The sequence below is a fragment of the Pyrus communis genome, chromosome 15 (assembly GCF_963583255.1).
Source record: "Pyrus communis chromosome 15, drPyrComm1.1, whole genome shotgun sequence".
Taxonomy (NCBI): Eukaryota; Viridiplantae; Streptophyta; class Magnoliopsida; order Rosales; family Rosaceae; genus Pyrus; species Pyrus communis.
The window spans coordinates 2,094,700-2,111,396 of NC_084817.1; the positions used below are offsets into that span (position 1 = coordinate 2,094,700).

Consider the following 16,697-nt stretch of genomic DNA (forward strand, 5'->3'; position numbering starts at 1 on the left):
ATAACAAGTTACAATGAATCACAATTAATTATTGAACTTATTAGAACTGTGTATATCGCCAATGCACACGTGAGTGAAAACTAGTATCTTCTTCAATTAAGTAGAATCAACTGTTCATGTCCACAAAATAGTATATTTACCCAAAATGAAAGGTCAACCATATATGCATGTAGATTTAGTCCTTTAACATTGGCGTTGGACCTTGTTTTCTTCGACAAGAAAAATAGAAATGGTCCAAATGCAAAGTATGAATGCAGTTTAATTTAATAGGTTGCTTATTTAAGCAAATCCGAATGTTGTCATGGTCATAGACTAATTGGTGGCATGCTGATCGATGCCAACAAAAATGGCCTTGGCCGAAATTAGGTGAAACAAACCAGACGAAATCTTAAGCTAATACAAAACAAATAGACAACTTTTCAAACAACTTTCATTTTCTTGTTTGTAATTAAAATTTAAAACTAATACGATTAGCACAAAATACTAGATTGTTTCTTTTGGCAATCAGGTTCTCTTTAGAGCACTTTTACCCCACTAAGGCAACAATTGTTCAGACAATTGGGTAAAGGTAATTATTGCTTTAGTATATGGTAATTGTATGAGTGCATTTCTATCATGTATAAATATTTTTTAATAATTAATAATAAAAAATTATGTTTAATTACAAATAAGATTTTTAACCCATTCCAATCATGTGTCATGATTTTGTAATTTTTTATAATTTTCAATATTTATTTCTTACTTAATTAATATGAACGGTTGAATTACAATTTTTTTATATCCAACAACCCATAGTGTGCCAAGTGGGACACAAACAGGTAAAAAATGATTTTTCTTTTTCTTTTTTTTGGAAAAATCTGGAATGTAGGATAGAAAACTTGTGCAGATCAAACAACTGAGGGGGTTAATGCGCCTACAACGTAGGCCCCGGTGCTACATATTTATCCGACTAATCACTCTCACACGCGTGTAAAGTGCACGCACCTGACTCAAGAAAATTATAACGTGAGTGACGCCAATGTGACACCATTCTAACGTTACTATGACGCCACCTTGATGTCACACTACCTCAGGCTATAGGTTGGGTGACTTAAGATTGGGAGGGGTGTACTTGCTGTTAGGCCTGTGTTTTTTGAGCTTCGTTAATGTTTCCTCCGTCCAAGAGAAGAAAAAAGGCTCACGTACTAGGATACAAACATGAATGAAGCAAATTCTAAATTTTTAATGTTATATCATGGAATGGAAGAGGCAAACATTTATACAAGTTAGTGAGTTTCTTTACACTAACTGGTCCATGAAATCCACTGATGTTTGAACAGTTAGATGGTAATTGTTAAAATTCAAGCATGCAAAATTTAATTGTTCGCGGTGCATACATTGGTGCATTATCAAATTTTTGTAAGTTACAAGGGTTTGCTAAGTTTTAAACAAATATGAGCTTTCACTGGCTTATGATCAGAACTATGAATGTCGTCCATTGACCCGTAGTAATGCAAAGTTGCCTTGATTTCGTCGGAGTCTTTCGTCTTGAACAAAATCCGGTCGGTCCACGATGGCACTCTCACCTGAAAACGTCCGTTGGTGAGGATTGAAGAACCAAATGTAATTATACTTACAATTACGAATGGTAAAATGTGCATGTGATTAGAGATGAAATATTGACTATACATACCTTGTAACTTGTATCATAGTTGCTACTTCCAATGTCATATTTATATGTGGGCTTGAACGTTAACGTGCCCTCGCTATAACCTTCGAAGATCTGTCCTCTCCCAGCCTCTTGTAACAGTTGGTCGTTGCAAGTGAGTAGCTGCATTGCATGTAAACACACAAAAAAGATCAAACAGATATCTTGATGAGCTAGCTAATTAACTCTGAAATCAATTAGTTTCAGTTGAAGTTTCTTTTATCCTTGAAGTTTCAAAGCCATGTTATCAGACTTGTTCTCAATGTGAACACTTTGATAATACTATTATAAGTGGTGCATTTGGCCTATTGAGTAGTGTGTCACCGTTTTAAAGATCTACTACACTATTTGGTTAGTTAGTCAACCATGACACTGTCTGATTGGCTACAACATGTTATTCAATTGGTGCCCTAGAAAAATTGCATCAAACGAGCCAAATAAAAAAAAATGAAGTGATGAAGAAAACTTACTCTCTGGAGATCATTGTTGATTAGGTTTCTTGCTGGGTAGTTGTCAATTCCTTGTAATCTGTAGTTGAGATCTCCCAACCAAACAGTGATTTGGGGAGGTTTAGCATAAGGGTTCAGCTTCCCAGAGAAAAGAGATTCTGATACGTCTCTAAATTCCGAGTTCCTTTTCTCCACGTTGTGAGCATGAGCTACCAAAAAGACCACAAAAATGAATTAAAACACAAAGTCTCAAATCTATGGCAAATCTGTATACATACATATATATACATAGAAATATTTCCATGTGTGTGTATGCTAGCTGGGATAATTACCAGAGAGATGGCAAGAGATGAACACCATAGGAATGCCTTTGTAGTAAAGGTGGATTGCCACAGCGCCTTTTTTTCTCCTAAGTAATCCTCCAAAACATCCTACCGATAGCTTATCCATCTTCAATTCTGCGTCAATCATATTTGGGAGAGAAATATTAGATAAAACTGAAGCAAATGCGGTCTTGGCTTTGTAGGAGAAAATTAATGAACTCGAACGCGAGTCTAGAGTTCATGATCGTTTCATGTCTTACCTCTGATGAACAAATCAGAGTCCTTTGGCCCAAACACGTAGAGGTGTATAGATTGCATGATGGCTTTTCCTAACAAGCTTCATTCATTATTCCACACAGAACAAGGAGAAACGTAATTAATTAAGGTCGAGATTATTAATTATAATGTTCATTTAATTACAAACTTTCAATTCCTCACTAACACAAAAACCCTAATTACGAACTGCAAATAATTAAATATATCTTACGTACATGTGGGAGTCAAGCAGCGCTGCCTTTAAAAGTCGTGAAATATTTTTACGGGGCACCTCCTGAAGACCTACCACCAGAAGATCAGACTTCCGGCTGTTTCCAACCAGCTCCGCCAAATCTTCGTAACAGACCTGCATATTGCAGACCGATCAAGAATAAGAAGAAAAAAAATTAATCATGAAAAATACATACCTAGCTAGAATTAATATGTACGTAACTACTGGTTAAACAATTACTAATTAATGATCAGTAATTAAGCTGAAATTTGTTTGTTATCATTCATTAAGCATGCAGCAAAATTGAACTAGCTCGAGATCTGAGTACCTCGAGAAATCACAACGGAAACAAAATTGAAGTAGCTACGTACCTGACCATTCATGTTCCAGGTGACAACGGAAACACAAAGATCTGAGTAGCTCGAGAAATCACAACGATTATCTGCTCTCACAGTCTTGATTCCTTCATGCGATGTCGTTGCACCCTGGCTGTCCATTGTTTTCCGCCTTAACAAACGCATCAATTGTTTCCACTACTGATCTTTCCAAGAACAAATAAAATCCACAGGACCAACCCTATAATATATATATATATAGAGAGAGAGAGAGAGAGAGAGAGAGAGTTTGAAGAGCTTTATCTCCTTTTCTTCTGCAAACACTAATCTCCAAATTCAAAACGGAGAAAACGGGAAAATGCTAGATTTGAAGGGAAAGAGGGGAGGATAGACTTTGCATTTAGCCACATTGACATTGACTTATATACTAATGCATGCACCACAAGAAAAAAAAGGAAACTTAATTATTAGCCACAATTATTTTCCTATTGGCGGTGGGATATTTTTTGGGATATGAGAAAAAAGGGAAAGTCGAAGTTGTAAAATAGACGTATATTGTCTTGTAAGACATGACTTCATTTGTCCACGAGTTAGGTTAGACAACGTTGAAAAAATACCATAGACAAGTTAAACCAAACTTGAAAAGGACTATCGATTCCTTCGTAAGCTCTTATATAAACCATATGAATTTTGATGATATAACAAAACGTACGTCAGAATTTTGGTCGAGTACGGCACCGCCGAAACTTACACAGTAGGGTTTACAAACTCGAGAAACAGTGCCAGCCTGCCGGGCATGATCGGCGGTGCCTGCATACCGGCGGTTAATTTATTGGCCGTATGTTAAGGCGTTCTGCACCCTGTGCTGTGCATGCGTGGCCGTTTACGTGCACTCGTTTTCAACTTATTCGAATTTCTCGATTTCACATTTCAGAAGTTGCTTGCTGGCTTGGAAGTGAAGAAGGGCCGGTAAACGAAAAGTACATGTGATGCACGGAAATGATGATATTCATCTTCGTGTACAAATGCTGCATTCTGCATGCATGCTAGATTAATGTAGAAGCTAGGTAGAGTTGCGACCTTATAATTTTCTTGTCAAATTTGAACACAAATTCCAAATGAATTGTACAATCGAACAAATTAATTTCAACAAATATTATGTTGAGAGTAAACATGCACATTCACATGCGACTTGCGAGTCTTGTCTAATTAGAAAAGTTAAGATCCTATTTTTATCAAATTTTGGATCATTGTTTGAAAAAAAAAAATTAAAAAAAAAAGATTGTTTTATTAGTACCCTACAATCTTATGAATATACCTAATTTTTTTTAATTTCGTTGAACTTTTTTTTTTAATCCTTATTTAAATTTGAAAAAAAAAAAAAAAAAAAAAAAAAAACAAACAAACAAACCAGCACTCACCAATGCAACACCCTATTCCCTTGTCGACATCCAAACAACATACACCACCATTAACGAAATTCCATTGATCTCAATAATTCATAGAAGATAGTCTTGATAATTTTATGTACCCAAACATATGCCGACCCTATATTACAATTAAAGAATGCTTATCTTTTCCATATGTTTTCTTTGTCATAGCCATCAAATAGGTATTCTTGATTCCAGCATTTGAAAATACAGTTTCTACAAGATATTAAAGATCTTGCAGAACGATGGGGGAGGGGGCATGGGAGTGGAGTGGCTATCGTGGGCCATTGACGCCGGTGAAATAGTATTTGGTCATGAAGCCCAAACCTCACCATTTTTAGAAAATTAATAAAAAGCCTGTCGTAAAATTTTGATATTCAAAAACTCTTAAACAACTTAATTAGTATTTTATTTAATTCAAAACTCTTGTAAAGTGTGACATTCTTTTTGTTTTTGTCCTTATAAGAGAAATTGTCTGTGTTCTTTGATAATTTTTTTTTTATGAGGGGCTTTTTATTAGTTCTCCAAAACTTTCCCTACGAACACTATTGTATTACGTAGCTTTTATGGATAATGTTAGAAAGATTTAATGTGGCATCCCACATCGTCCAGGGGAGTGAACCTTATATGTATATTCCCATCCCTACCTAGTACGAGGCCTTTTGGGAGCTCACTGGCTTCGAATTCCGTAGGAACTTCGAAGTTAAGTGAGAAGGGAGCTAAAGCAATCCCATGATGGGTGACCCACTGAGAACTTGCTCGTGAGTTCCCAAAAACAAAACCGTGAGGGAATGGTAAGCCCAAAGCCGACAATATCGTGCTACGGTAGTGGAGCGGGCCGGGGAAGTGATCCGCCCCGAGGCGGGATGTGACAATTTGGTATCAGAACCTAACCCTGACTGCGTGTGTGCCGACGAGGACATCAGGCCCCTAAGGGGGGTGGATTGTGACTTCCCACATCGTCCAGGGGAGTGAACCTTATATGTATATTCTCATCCCTACCTAGCACGAGCTCTTTTGGGAGCTCACTGGCTTCGAGTTCCGTAGGAACTTCGAAGTTAAGCGAGATGGGGGTTAGAGCAATCCCATGATGGGTGATCCACTGGGAAGTTGCTCGTGAGTTCCCAAAAACAAAACAGTGAGGGAATGGTAAGCCCAAAACGGACAATATCGTGCTACGGTGGTGGAGCGGGTCCGGGAAGTGATCCGCCCCGGGCCGGGATGTGACATTTAATTTTTGAAACAAATTTGCAAATTAAATAATGTGTCACCAATAGAAAATTAGCACATTAATCAATATTTAAGTGATAAATTATCAACATCCACATCATTTGGTTGACATAATTTGATTTAAAATTTTGGTCTCTCTAGCATTACCCAGCTTTTATATATAAGAAGGTTAAGTTAAGAAATATCAATGATGTTAATGATGAATCATGCTAATCCAAAATACCATTATGGCAACGTAGCAATTTCTTATTAGACAAACCCTAACCATGTGGCGCCCTATTGAGTGAAGGTCCGCTATCTTCTCCAGTACCGTTTTAGGCCATCTCCAACCGAAATGGCTAATATAGCCCCGTCTAGAATTATAGCCTTTTAAAAAAATATTTTTAAATGAGCATGCCAAGCTATATTTATATATCATCTCCAACTAAAATTGACTAAACATAGCCCCTCAATAATTCATAATTGTTAAGTTTATTCTTTAACTTATTGGTATTGTCACATGTTGGTACTGTTACATATTGTTTAAGTTTCATGTTAGTATTGTTACATATTTTATTAAATATTTTAATATTACTTGCATGCTAACAATTTAGACATTAAGAAAGGGGTGTGTATGAAAAGAGTGTTCGAGATGAATAGAATGTGAAAAATAGAATAAAATGAGGTAAGGTAGTATGTAAGGGTGAAAAAAAATGTGAGAAATGGTGTAGAAATGTCATAGGTATTTATAGAAAAAAATTAATTGGTGAGCCGGCATGGGCCTGGGGGTTATCAGACATTCACTAGTGATTCTTATATATACAAGTTATGATTTGAGATATTGCATAACATGCTAGGTTTCGGAAAACCTATGTTTATCATAATATATATGTGTTTTCATAAAACTTGGAGGTTAGTACGTTGATAATTGTTTTATTATATATATCAACTTGATCTACTCATGTTTGTTTTGCGCCCCCTTCAGGACTTAGAATCGAGGCACTTCCGCATTGGCATATTCGAGTCCTCATGGTGTAGGATCCATCCTTTGTTTCATTTAATTTTATATTATTTCTTTTAGTGTTCTAATTAGTTGTATACTTTGAACACGGTCCTTAAATACAATCGAGTTCGAAATATAATAAAGGTCTGAGTCAGGATGTGACAACTGTTGATACACAAGGTGGAGGTGGCAGGTTGGGCCCAACAAACAGGCTGATGGGGGACTGGAAATAACCTACCCGATAGCTAAAAGGCTGTCGTTTAGCCTAGTGGGTTCCACTTGTTTGTGGTCCAGTCTTTCACTAGAGTTGATTTTTTTTAACAAATCGGGCTAAAGACGTCTAATAGCCTCTGAGCACAACTCTCTCTCATCCATCAACTCTGTTCAGGTCGGATGCAGATGGCCTCGGTTATCCCCTCTACATTCTTACAGCAAATTACTTTACTTCATCCCCATTTCATTCACTCCCACTGCGTCTCTGTTGCGACGAAGATCCTCCGTTTAATCAGTAATTCCGTGCTACTTTTTTCTTCGAATTTGTATGTGATAATTTCTTCTCTTTTTATCAGCATCTCGCTTATTTGATTAATTATTCGGATTTGATTAATTATTCTTCTCCATGAAATGCTTGCTATTCCTTACATGATTATAATTTCTGAAATTCTTAATCTTTGTTTGGGTGATGTGCTTTCCTCGCAGTTATCTCGGAAAAGGAAGCTGACCCGGCTCAATTTCTCCATATTTCTGGACCAAATTTGAAGTGAAATGGTGAGCCTTTTGATTTAATTCTGTGTAATTTTAATAATTCCATTCAATTTTATTAATTTTGTGCGTTAATTATGCTTTTCCTGTGACTCTGGATTGTTCTTATGGTAGCCTGAAGGTAATAAGGGATTTTTTTTTTTTTAATTCACCTTTTTGGAGAATTAGTTGCATTTCTATGGAAGTTTTATTGACATACGATATTCTAAATTACTCTAATTTACGGGGAGGGTGATTAGGCACACTGCTCTGGCCGACTGGCCTAACCCGTACAGTGCTGCATTTTTATGAAGTTGTGTGAAAGAAGCTAAATTGTTTTGTTTTTCTTTTCTTTTAATCTGCCTTCTGCCCTTAACCTAAATCTAGTAGCTCTATTTGTTGTTGGGTTTGTTATGGAGAGTAGAAATTTTGCCTCCGTTGATCTTCCTTTCTGGTTGGCATTTTAGGGGTGAAAACAGAACGAAGCATTGCTTCTTCGGTTTTATTGTCGCCAAATGAAATCTGACAACCGGTTATCTCTCTAACAAACTCAAACACACGAAGTTGCAAACTTGCAATGATCTAGAAACTACTGGTCATTGTATGAATCTGATCGTTTTTAATTACTTGAATTTTGCAGAAGCAAAGACAAACACCCAAGTCCCTTTCCAAAATGATGGAGATGGATTTGGATAGAATTAGCAACCTACCGTGTCATGTTATAGATCAAATTTTGTCATGTTTGCCAATTAGGGAGGCAGTGCGAACAAGTGTTTTGTCGGCCAAGTGGAGGTACAGATCTGCTATGCTTCCACAGCTTGTGTTTGATAACCACTGTGTCTCGCCTCAAAACCAATCAACCTTCGTCAACATTGTTGATCATGTGCTTTTACTTCACATTGGTCCCGTACACAAGTTCAAGCTGTCAAACAGGGACTTTCTGGCCACTACTGATATCGATCGGTGGATACTTCATCTGTCAAGAAGCTCTATCAAAGAGTTCATACTTGAAATTTGGAAAGGGCAGCGCTACAAAATGCCCTCATGCTTATTTTCTTGCCAGGATATGACTCATTTAGAGTTGTTTAATTGTTTGCTTAAACCTCCATCGACTTTCAAAGGCTTCAAGAGTTTGAAGAGCCTTGACCTTCAGCATGTTACCCTGGCCCAAGATGTCTTTGAAAATATGGTTCTTCGATGTCCTCTGCTTGAGAAGTTGACTGTGATGAACTTTGACGGTTTCTCCCATCTCAACATTGATGCGCCAAATCTCCAATTCTTTGATATGGGAGGTAAATTTGAGGATGTTAATTTCAAGAGTACCTCAAATCTGGCTGTAGTTTCCATTGGCCTGTATGAGCATGTTGGCAACTCCTATAGACGGGTTCCTAGCAGTTCTAGCAATCTGCTCAAGTTTTTTGCTCACCTTCCTGGCATCCAAAGACTTGAAATTCAGAGTTACTTTTTAAAGGTAACTAATGGGTTGCCTAGTTAGTCTTACTTTTCTTTTAGTGATCATTACCTAAGGAATTTGAGCATATTCGTTGAGTTTTATGTTATCCATCTTTTCCCTTCCAGTATTTGGCTATTGGTCCTGTGCCAGGAAAGCTGCCTAAACCATGTCTAGTTCTAAACTATCTTTCTCTACGGATAAGCTTCAACGATTTGGACGAGGTCTTGACTGCTGTATGCATTTTGAAAAGCTCTCCTGCTCTACAAGAACTAGAAATTCTGGTGAGGTTTATTCCATTCATGCATGCAGGAATGAAATGTAGGATTCGTCCTAAGTTCAGGAATGTGATACCATAGACCTTTTCCTTTATGCAGGTCCGCCCAGAAGACTTGACTGTTAGTGGAACAGTTGACCTTCAGTTAGGTGAAAACTGGAACTGCCCTATCACTCAACTGCGACTCGTGAAACTAAACGGCATCTCAGGTACCAAACGGGAACTAGAATTCATCAGATTTCTACTTTTGAGTTCACCTGCGCTCGAGAGGATGACTATGAAGCCTGCATCAGTCGACTGTGCTTGGGAGATAGTTAAAACTTTGCTTCTGTTTAGGCGTGCCTCGGTGCAGGCAGAGATTCTCTACGTCGACCCATGATTCATCAATCAGTTTCGACAGGTAAGCAGGAATGAATGTAGGTTTGGTAGAGATGTTTATGATGTATGTTTGTTTGTATGAACAAAATGTGTTTGCGGTCCTTAGTAACCCATCTCACTAGCCCACCTTAAACAGTCTCTCTCTCTCGACGTCCAAATATCTCTCTCCAACGGTCCGGATTTCTCTGGAGTGTGACAAGTTCGGAAAAACTTATCAACCTTTGTTACTACTATATATAAAACGGTATTAATTTTCTAATACAAAACGATCTTAATCGACTTTTTCCACATGTGCTTTCAAATGAAAGGCTATATGGTGAATCATTGAAGAAATTGTATAACACGTCTTCAATCATATGCTTCATAAAGTACAATAATTATATAAAATTAAAAACCGGGTTTATTTATCATAAAAAATAAATCAAGTCAAGTCGTATTTTATGTGGCTGCCATAGTTGTTTGTTGTGTTTGGTGAAAATCGACCTACCTATCCGGAATTTTGGTCAACTTCGTGCTAAAAACGTACTTGGTTACCGTTCGTTTGATTCGAGGAATTTATTATAAATCGTCCTTTATGTTTTGGTAACTCATCGGTTTGGTTATTCTTGTTTTAATGTACCCTTTAAAGAAAGGGATCATTATTTTGTTTTCAAAAAATTGGGGTTAGTTGTGGACCCATGCTGCATTGAACTTCAACATCCGAACCGTTCATTTTGTAAGTTTCAATTCATAGATTACATTTACAAAAAATCACTTTAATCAGAAATCATTTACTTATTTAATTGATAAGATTAACATAGTGTTCATCAAATTCTTGAAACTCAATTAGATGTTGTAAATATTTTTTAATTTTATTAATATTTTGTAAGGATGATTTTTAAGATGCAATATGAAAAATAAACCGTTTGAATCGTTGAAATTTGAGTTTTGGCATTTTCTTAAAAAAAAATTGAAATTCTGAATATAAAGCTATTCATTTGTGTTTTTATTAGTAGAGTTAGTGAGTTAAATTAATAGTGGTTGGGTTAGGACGAGAGAAAACGATGAGAATCGAATTGCATACTTATGATTGCTCTCCCACAATCTAATAAAGTACATAAAAAAAAAAGTACCTTTATTCTAACCATTGAAATTACGGCTACTTTTAAATTTTTTTTAGCCCTCTCCTTACTTCTTATCCTTTGTATTTGCTAATTATTTTATTACAAATTGGGCTCTGCTAAAAATACTATACTTGGAAATCCTATGAAAATAAGGCAAGAATATCACCACATCAAGAAAAAAAAATCTGAACCGTCTAATTATTCTTCCCATTTTTGTTTTTTTTATTTTTCTTTTATGGTCCACATTAGTCAAATCCACATTTTCAACTAACTTTATCGGGGTAGGTTTATTTTTTCTCTTTTCTCATTTCTCATTTTTTCTTATATATTATTTTTTATCTTATTATCTTTATAAATAAATTAATATAAAATATTAACGTGATTAAATTATAACCGTTCCAAAAAAAAAAAAAAAAAAAGAAATTAAGTAAGGAGAGAATCGTTCTCCGATTTTATCTCCGTAACTTTGTATGAATTTGAACAGCTGAGTCATCTCTCTCTCTCTCTCTCTGTCTACATTAAATGACGTGAACAACTGAATCACTCATCTCTCTCTCTCTCTCGATCAGTGCGGCTGCGGGGAGTGGACCTGCCCGTGTCGACGTCCACTCGTTTCCTGCAAAATATGCAACCACCATTCAAACGATGGACTGGTGACGCAAAAACACACAACACAGCAGACACCGGGTATTTCAACCACCCAAAGCCCCCTAACTCTCCCCATTTTCCCAACTATAAACACGCAAGATACAACATTCTCTCTCTCACTCTGTAACTCTCTCTCTCTCTCTCTCTCTCTCTCTCTATTCCTAATTATAACTTTTCAAACAGCTGCTTTTGAGCTGAGGCACATGGAGGCTGGCAATGACAACCACAATACGCCTCTCCTGGTTTCCAACCACAGCGGCCATGAGGACGGGGGAGAGGAGAAGATCGAATTTGTTAAGCAGTTCGGCATCGAGTCCAAGAGGCTGTGGAAAATTGCCGGCCCTGCAATCTTCACCGCCCTCTGTCAGTACTCCTTGGGTGCCCTCACTCAGACCTTTGCCGGGTTTGTCGGTGACCTCGAGCTAGCCGCCGTCTCCATCGAGAATTCTGTCATCGCGGGACTCGCTTTCGGTGTCATGGTAATGGTCCGAATATCTATCAAGTCATTCTCTTTCTTTTATGATCACTCATCCGATCCGATCCGATCCAATATAATCCACTCAATCTTAGTCATCAAAAACAGGTTACGCGTGCTACATGGTCTGTCGAGATGAGACAAATAATTTATTCGACCAATCACTCATTTATATTTGTATGCAGTGAGATTAATGCTGGCATTTTTGAGTCATGGCGTAACAAAAATGTTATTTCAAGTAAAAAAAACAGTTTTTTTGCAAAACAAAGATAAATCTACGTAAAATAGATGTTCCTCTCTTGATCTTCCAAAGCAGAGCGCCGGGAGCATTAGAATGTGATTCCCCTTATCATGCATTTTCTCTTTATTATACTCATGGCTATATTTAGCATTAAATTTGTTAATTAAAAATAATACAAATAATAACTTTTTTGTCTTATATACTTGGAGTGATTTATGGCTTTAGTATTTGTAATCTAGCTTAGTTAAAGTGTTTGGAAAGGGATCCTCTGGATCATCAAATTCGGGGATCAATGTAATTGAAATTTAATCGAATGACTTAAATGATTATAATTTTAAAATGAGTTTCTATTTGTAGTTGTTGAATTAAATTTTAATGGTCTGAATTCTCGAACTTGATAAATTAGGAGAAAATGATCCGGAAAATATTCATTTCCATAGTGTTTGACTAGTTGTTCAGAAAAAAAGTGCGTGACTATTGAAAAGTGATGATTCTGATTTGTGTTATGGGCGTTGCAGTTGGGTATGGGAAGTGCATTGGAAACACTGTGTGGGCAAGCGTACGGTGCGGGTCAGATCCGGATGTTAGGGGTGTACATGCAGAGATCGTGGATCATTCTGCTGGTGACAGCTTGCGTTTTGGTTCCCGTCTATGTGTGGTCCCCACCCATTCTCGAGCTAGTTGGAGAGACCACCGAGATTTCCGAGGCCGCCGGTTGGTGATTTTTGCTTTTTTGGTTACGTATTAGTGCTTCTTTCGAACTGAAATTTAAATATCGAGAAATTAAAAGAAAATTGTTATTAGGATTTCAAAAATTTCATATATAGAATGAGATTTTTAAAATGTTAATAACACTTCTTAATTAAAAAGAACAATAATAGCATGATCGAAATTTTAAATTAAATAATGTAATTATTGATGATTCGATTATTATTTAAGTATTAATTAACATACTTATTTCTTATTAATAATATATTATTTAATTTACAAATTTGATTTAAATTTTTGATCTATCTTACACTACTTAATTAAAAATTGTCATGGATCACATCAAAAGAAGTCACATGTTTAGCAAAGTTTGATTAGACTAGTTCATTAGAACAATGTGTCCATCTTTTTATGGAACTGGATCGTTTTCTGAGCTCATACATATCCGGATCGTTGAATTTTGATTCAACAGTTTTAAATAGAGGGTCATTTTAAAAATTATAATAATTACAGCGATTGGATCAAATTTGAACGGTCCGGATGGATTACTTCTACGAATCTCCATTCTGAGCTCAGGAGGATCCAGTTTCTCTTTTTATATTTAAATGTGGGCTCCTTTTCCGTAAGTTACTCTAATTTAGTACATATCTCGTCTCGTTGAAATCACATCTCTCTACTCTCTAGTTTGAAAATTAACTTCCCACTAATCATTTATGCGTGTTTTTTTTTTTTTTTTTTTTTTGGTGGTATAGGAAAGTTTGCAGTGTGGATGCTTCCACAGTTGTTCGCCTATGCCCTCAACTTTCCAATTCAAAAATTCTTACAAGCACAGAGGAAAGTTAGCGTGATAGCCTGGATCTCAGCTGCAGTACTTGTAGAACATGCAGTTTTCAGTTGGTTGCTGATGATTAAGCTCGGTTGGGGTCTGACTGGCGCAGCGATCACACTCAACGCTTCGTGGTGGCTCATCATTATTGCCCAGTTGCTCTACATCTTCATCACCAAGTCAGATGGTGCTTGGAGTGGATTCTCTTGGCTTGCATTTGCAGACTTGTGGGGATTCGTTAAGCTCTCCTTAGCTTCTGCTGTCATGTTGTGGTAAGTAGTCCGGCTACGGAGCAAGCTTACGTTCGTTAATGAGTAACAGACTGTTAATCTGTCATGAGTTGGTGAAATTTGGGGGTGGAGGAATGGCAGCTTTGTTCTTAGTGAGAAAGAAGGTGGATGTTTGGAAACTAGTAAAAGAGAAAAATTGTGTCTTTGGTTTGAAAGACACTGAGAGTTTTGGAAGAGTTTTATTTGACCGGTGTTTTAAATTTAGTGATTCATATTAGGTAATCAATAACTTAGGTACTTTCTAGTAACTTATGAAACCGCTTGAATTATGATTTTATAATTTTTAATATTTTTTTGCATATAATTTTTGAATAAAATGTATTATATTTAAAATTTCAATATTATTTTTTTCTATAAATTTTTTGACCTTTATAATTGGGACCTTCCGAGTTTAAAATCCAGAATCCGTCATTGTGTGAATACATGATGTTTATGCATGTTTGATAATTTTGATGCACGTCCCTTCTTTGATAAAGAATGAACATCATGCACAGAGAATTTTGTCGTGCTAAGTTTTTTTTTTTTTTTGTTTTTTTGGAATAACTGCAGCTTGGAATTCTGGTACTTGATGGTGCTAGTGGTTATAACCGGCCGTTTGACGAACCCTTTGATCCCAGTTGATGCCATCTCTATTTGGTAAGGTACTTAAATTGTACAGACCTATGAATTCAAATTTGGACCTCATATTTCTTCTCGTTTTATGCAGCATGAACATAAATGGATGGGATGCAATGATTGCAATCGGGTTTAATGCTGCAATCAGGTAAACGTATTTACTTACGTTCTCATCGTCTGGCCAGTCTTTTTGTAACTTGTTGATTTTGTAGTACAACTAATGACCAATAGGTCATGAATTCGGTTTTCTCTGAATCATGATGTCCCAAATTTTCTAACCACGTGATGTTGCAAAACAAACAGTGTTAGAGTATCAAATGAACTTGGAGCTGGTAATTTCCGGATGGCCAAATTCGCAGTGATAGTGGTTTCGACGACTTCCATCGCTATAGGGCTCGTCTGCATGATCGTAGTTCTCACGACGAAAGATTATTTCCCCTACCTTTTCACCAACAGTGAAGCCGTTGCGGAGGAAACTACTCAACTTGCAGTGTTGCTTGGATTCACAGTCCTTCTCAACAGCCTTCAACCAGTCTTATCTGGTAATTAAATACAATTAACCACATAATTAACCAAGACTTTCGCCTATACATATATCTATCGATCGGTTAAGTGTTCTTTTTCTTGACAATTTGTTGTGTTTAATTTGTTTTTGAAGGTGTTGCTGTTGGAGCTGGATGGCAATCTCTTGTTGCATACATCAACATTGGGTGTTACTACGTTGTCGGATTGCCGGCCGGAATACTTCTCGGATTCACATTTAAATTTGGAGTCGAGGTGATACAATTAAACGACTTGACTATTTTGGAGTACCAGTAACAATTTCATAACTCTAATCTCTCCCCTAATTCCGTTTGTCAAACTCGTGCTGTTTTGTAGGGTATCTGGTCAGGAATGATTGGTGGCATTGTCTTGCAAACCATAATCTTGATAATAATCACTTCCATAACTAATTGGAAGAAAGAAGTAAGTACTGAGTTCTTACTCTTGATTATAACCCTAGATGGGGTTAATTTGCTTAAGCCGATGTTAATTATGTCACGAAATGCGCAGGCTGATGAAGCGGAGGACCGTGTAAGGAAGTGGGGAGGAGGAGGAAGAGATGCAGATATGTAAATCGAAGACGAAACCATCGAAGTTAAAGAGTGCATGACTAGTCACGCGGAGCTTTTGCGGTAACCATCGGCAATGCAATTATGCATTGATTCATTGCGCTGCTAAACCTCAGAAATAATGGGTAGTTGGTATTTGCCAAAACTCAGAAGCAGAGGAAACTAGTGAGGCATAGATTTTGTTTGAAGTATTTGGAGAAAATAAGTATGAAAAGAACAATAATAAAGGAGTGTGCTATTAGAGATGGAGCTAGAAATTTTTTGTAATAAAAGCAATCTGAAAAACAACTAACAAAACATTATTATGGTATGACTTATACCTAATGTAATAATAAAGATGATTTCAAATCACAATATATCACGATTTTAATGTTACAAAAATATCTGTGTAGTAATGTAAAGTGGCAAGACGAGGAGAATAATATCAATACATGAGATGCGGGAGAGGGGCTGTTTGAATGATGGTACAAAACATTTTTGCTCATATAATATTTGATATTGGGGTATGTTTGATATTAGATAATATATTTTCTTCAAATATAACAAGCGTATGTATATAATTGCAGTATGCACCTATAACTGCAGTGTCCAACTCAACAATGAATTACTTGGTTGGGGGCATTATGGATGCGGGCATCCTCAAACAACAAAGTCATGAATTGAAAAGCTCAAGAATTTACTAAACAAAACACTTAGGTAGCGTTTGGTACGCGGGACGGGACGGAACGGAGTGGGACGAGACGTTCCGTCCCACGTTTGGTGAGCCTAAAATGGGTGGAACACGTTGTTCCACGGGACAAGTTTTGAGTGATTTTTGGTTCCACCTCTCCCCCCTGGAACGACTTGTTCCACGTTCGTGGGACACAAATTTGTAACATTTTAAGACAAAAATACCCCTCTTCTTTTTCAA

General features: G+C 36.8%; 2 protein-coding genes across 7 annotated transcripts; one reads left to right on the top strand and one right to left on the bottom strand.

Moving 5' to 3' along the window:
- Positions 1-1,010: 1,010 nt before the first annotated feature.
- On the bottom strand, positions 1,011-3,657 carry LOC137718830 (type IV inositol polyphosphate 5-phosphatase 11). The gene is made up of 7 exons (XM_068458366.1): positions 3,318-3,657; positions 2,951-3,081; positions 2,720-2,796; positions 2,469-2,594; positions 2,158-2,345; positions 1,673-1,810; positions 1,011-1,565 (listed from the first exon to the last, which is right to left on the bottom strand). The coding sequence occupies exons 1-7, from the start codon at positions 3,465-3,467 to the stop codon at positions 1,404-1,406; spliced, it is 972 nt and encodes a 323-aa protein (XP_068314467.1). The 5' UTR covers positions 3,468-3,657; the 3' UTR covers positions 1,011-1,403.
- A 3,620-nt stretch (positions 3,658-7,277) lies between these two features.
- LOC137717429 (protein DETOXIFICATION 33-like) lies at positions 7,278-16,128 on the top strand. Of its 6 annotated transcripts, XM_068456796.1 has the most exons (11): positions 9,277-9,398; positions 9,492-9,791; positions 11,704-11,999; positions 12,755-12,950; positions 13,697-14,042; positions 14,610-14,696; positions 14,767-14,823; positions 14,979-15,217; positions 15,334-15,452; positions 15,555-15,641; positions 15,729-16,128. In XM_068456796.1, exons 2-11 carry the CDS (start codon positions 9,767-9,769, stop codon positions 15,789-15,791), a joined length of 1,515 nt encoding a protein of 504 aa, XP_068312897.1. In that variant the 5' UTR covers positions 9,277-9,398; positions 9,492-9,766; the 3' UTR covers positions 15,792-16,128. The 6 variants fall into 6 exon arrangements, with proteins under 6 accessions (XP_068312901.1, XP_068312900.1, XP_068312899.1 ...); XM_068456797.1 differs by lacking the exons at positions 9,277-9,398; positions 9,492-9,791 and adding an exon at positions 11,445-11,559; XM_068456800.1 differs by lacking the exons at positions 12,755-12,950; positions 13,697-14,042; positions 14,610-14,696; ... (3 more) ...; positions 15,555-15,641; positions 15,729-16,128 and adding exons at positions 7,278-7,462; positions 7,623-7,691; positions 8,305-9,135 and having other exon boundaries at positions 9,243-9,398; positions 11,704-11,841.
- The last annotated feature ends 569 nt before the right edge of the window (positions 16,129-16,697 follow it).

Bases quoted from the DNA above. Each gene is read 5' to 3' on its own strand.
- LOC137718830 (XM_068458366.1), bottom strand. From the start codon at position 3,467: ATGCGTTTGTTAAGGCGGAAAACAATGGACAGCCAGGGTGCAACGACA. The intron at 3,082-3,317 runs GTACGTAGCTAC...TGCAATATGCAG, and splicing joins CCTGGAACATGAATGGTCAG to GTCTGTTACGAAGATTTGGC. The intron at 1,566-1,672 runs GTATGTATAGTC...GGACGTTTTCAG, and splicing joins ACTATGATACAAGTTACAAG to GTGAGAGTGCCATCGTGGAC.
- LOC137717429 (XM_068456796.1), top strand. From the start codon at position 9,767: ATGATTCATCAATCAGTTTCGACAG. The intron at 12,000-12,754 runs GTAATGGTCCGA...TGGGCGTTGCAG, and splicing joins GACTCGCTTTCGGTGTCATG to TTGGGTATGGGAAGTGCATT. The intron at 12,951-13,696 runs GTTGGTGATTTT...TTGGTGGTATAG, and splicing joins CGAGATTTCCGAGGCCGCCG to GAAAGTTTGCAGTGTGGATG.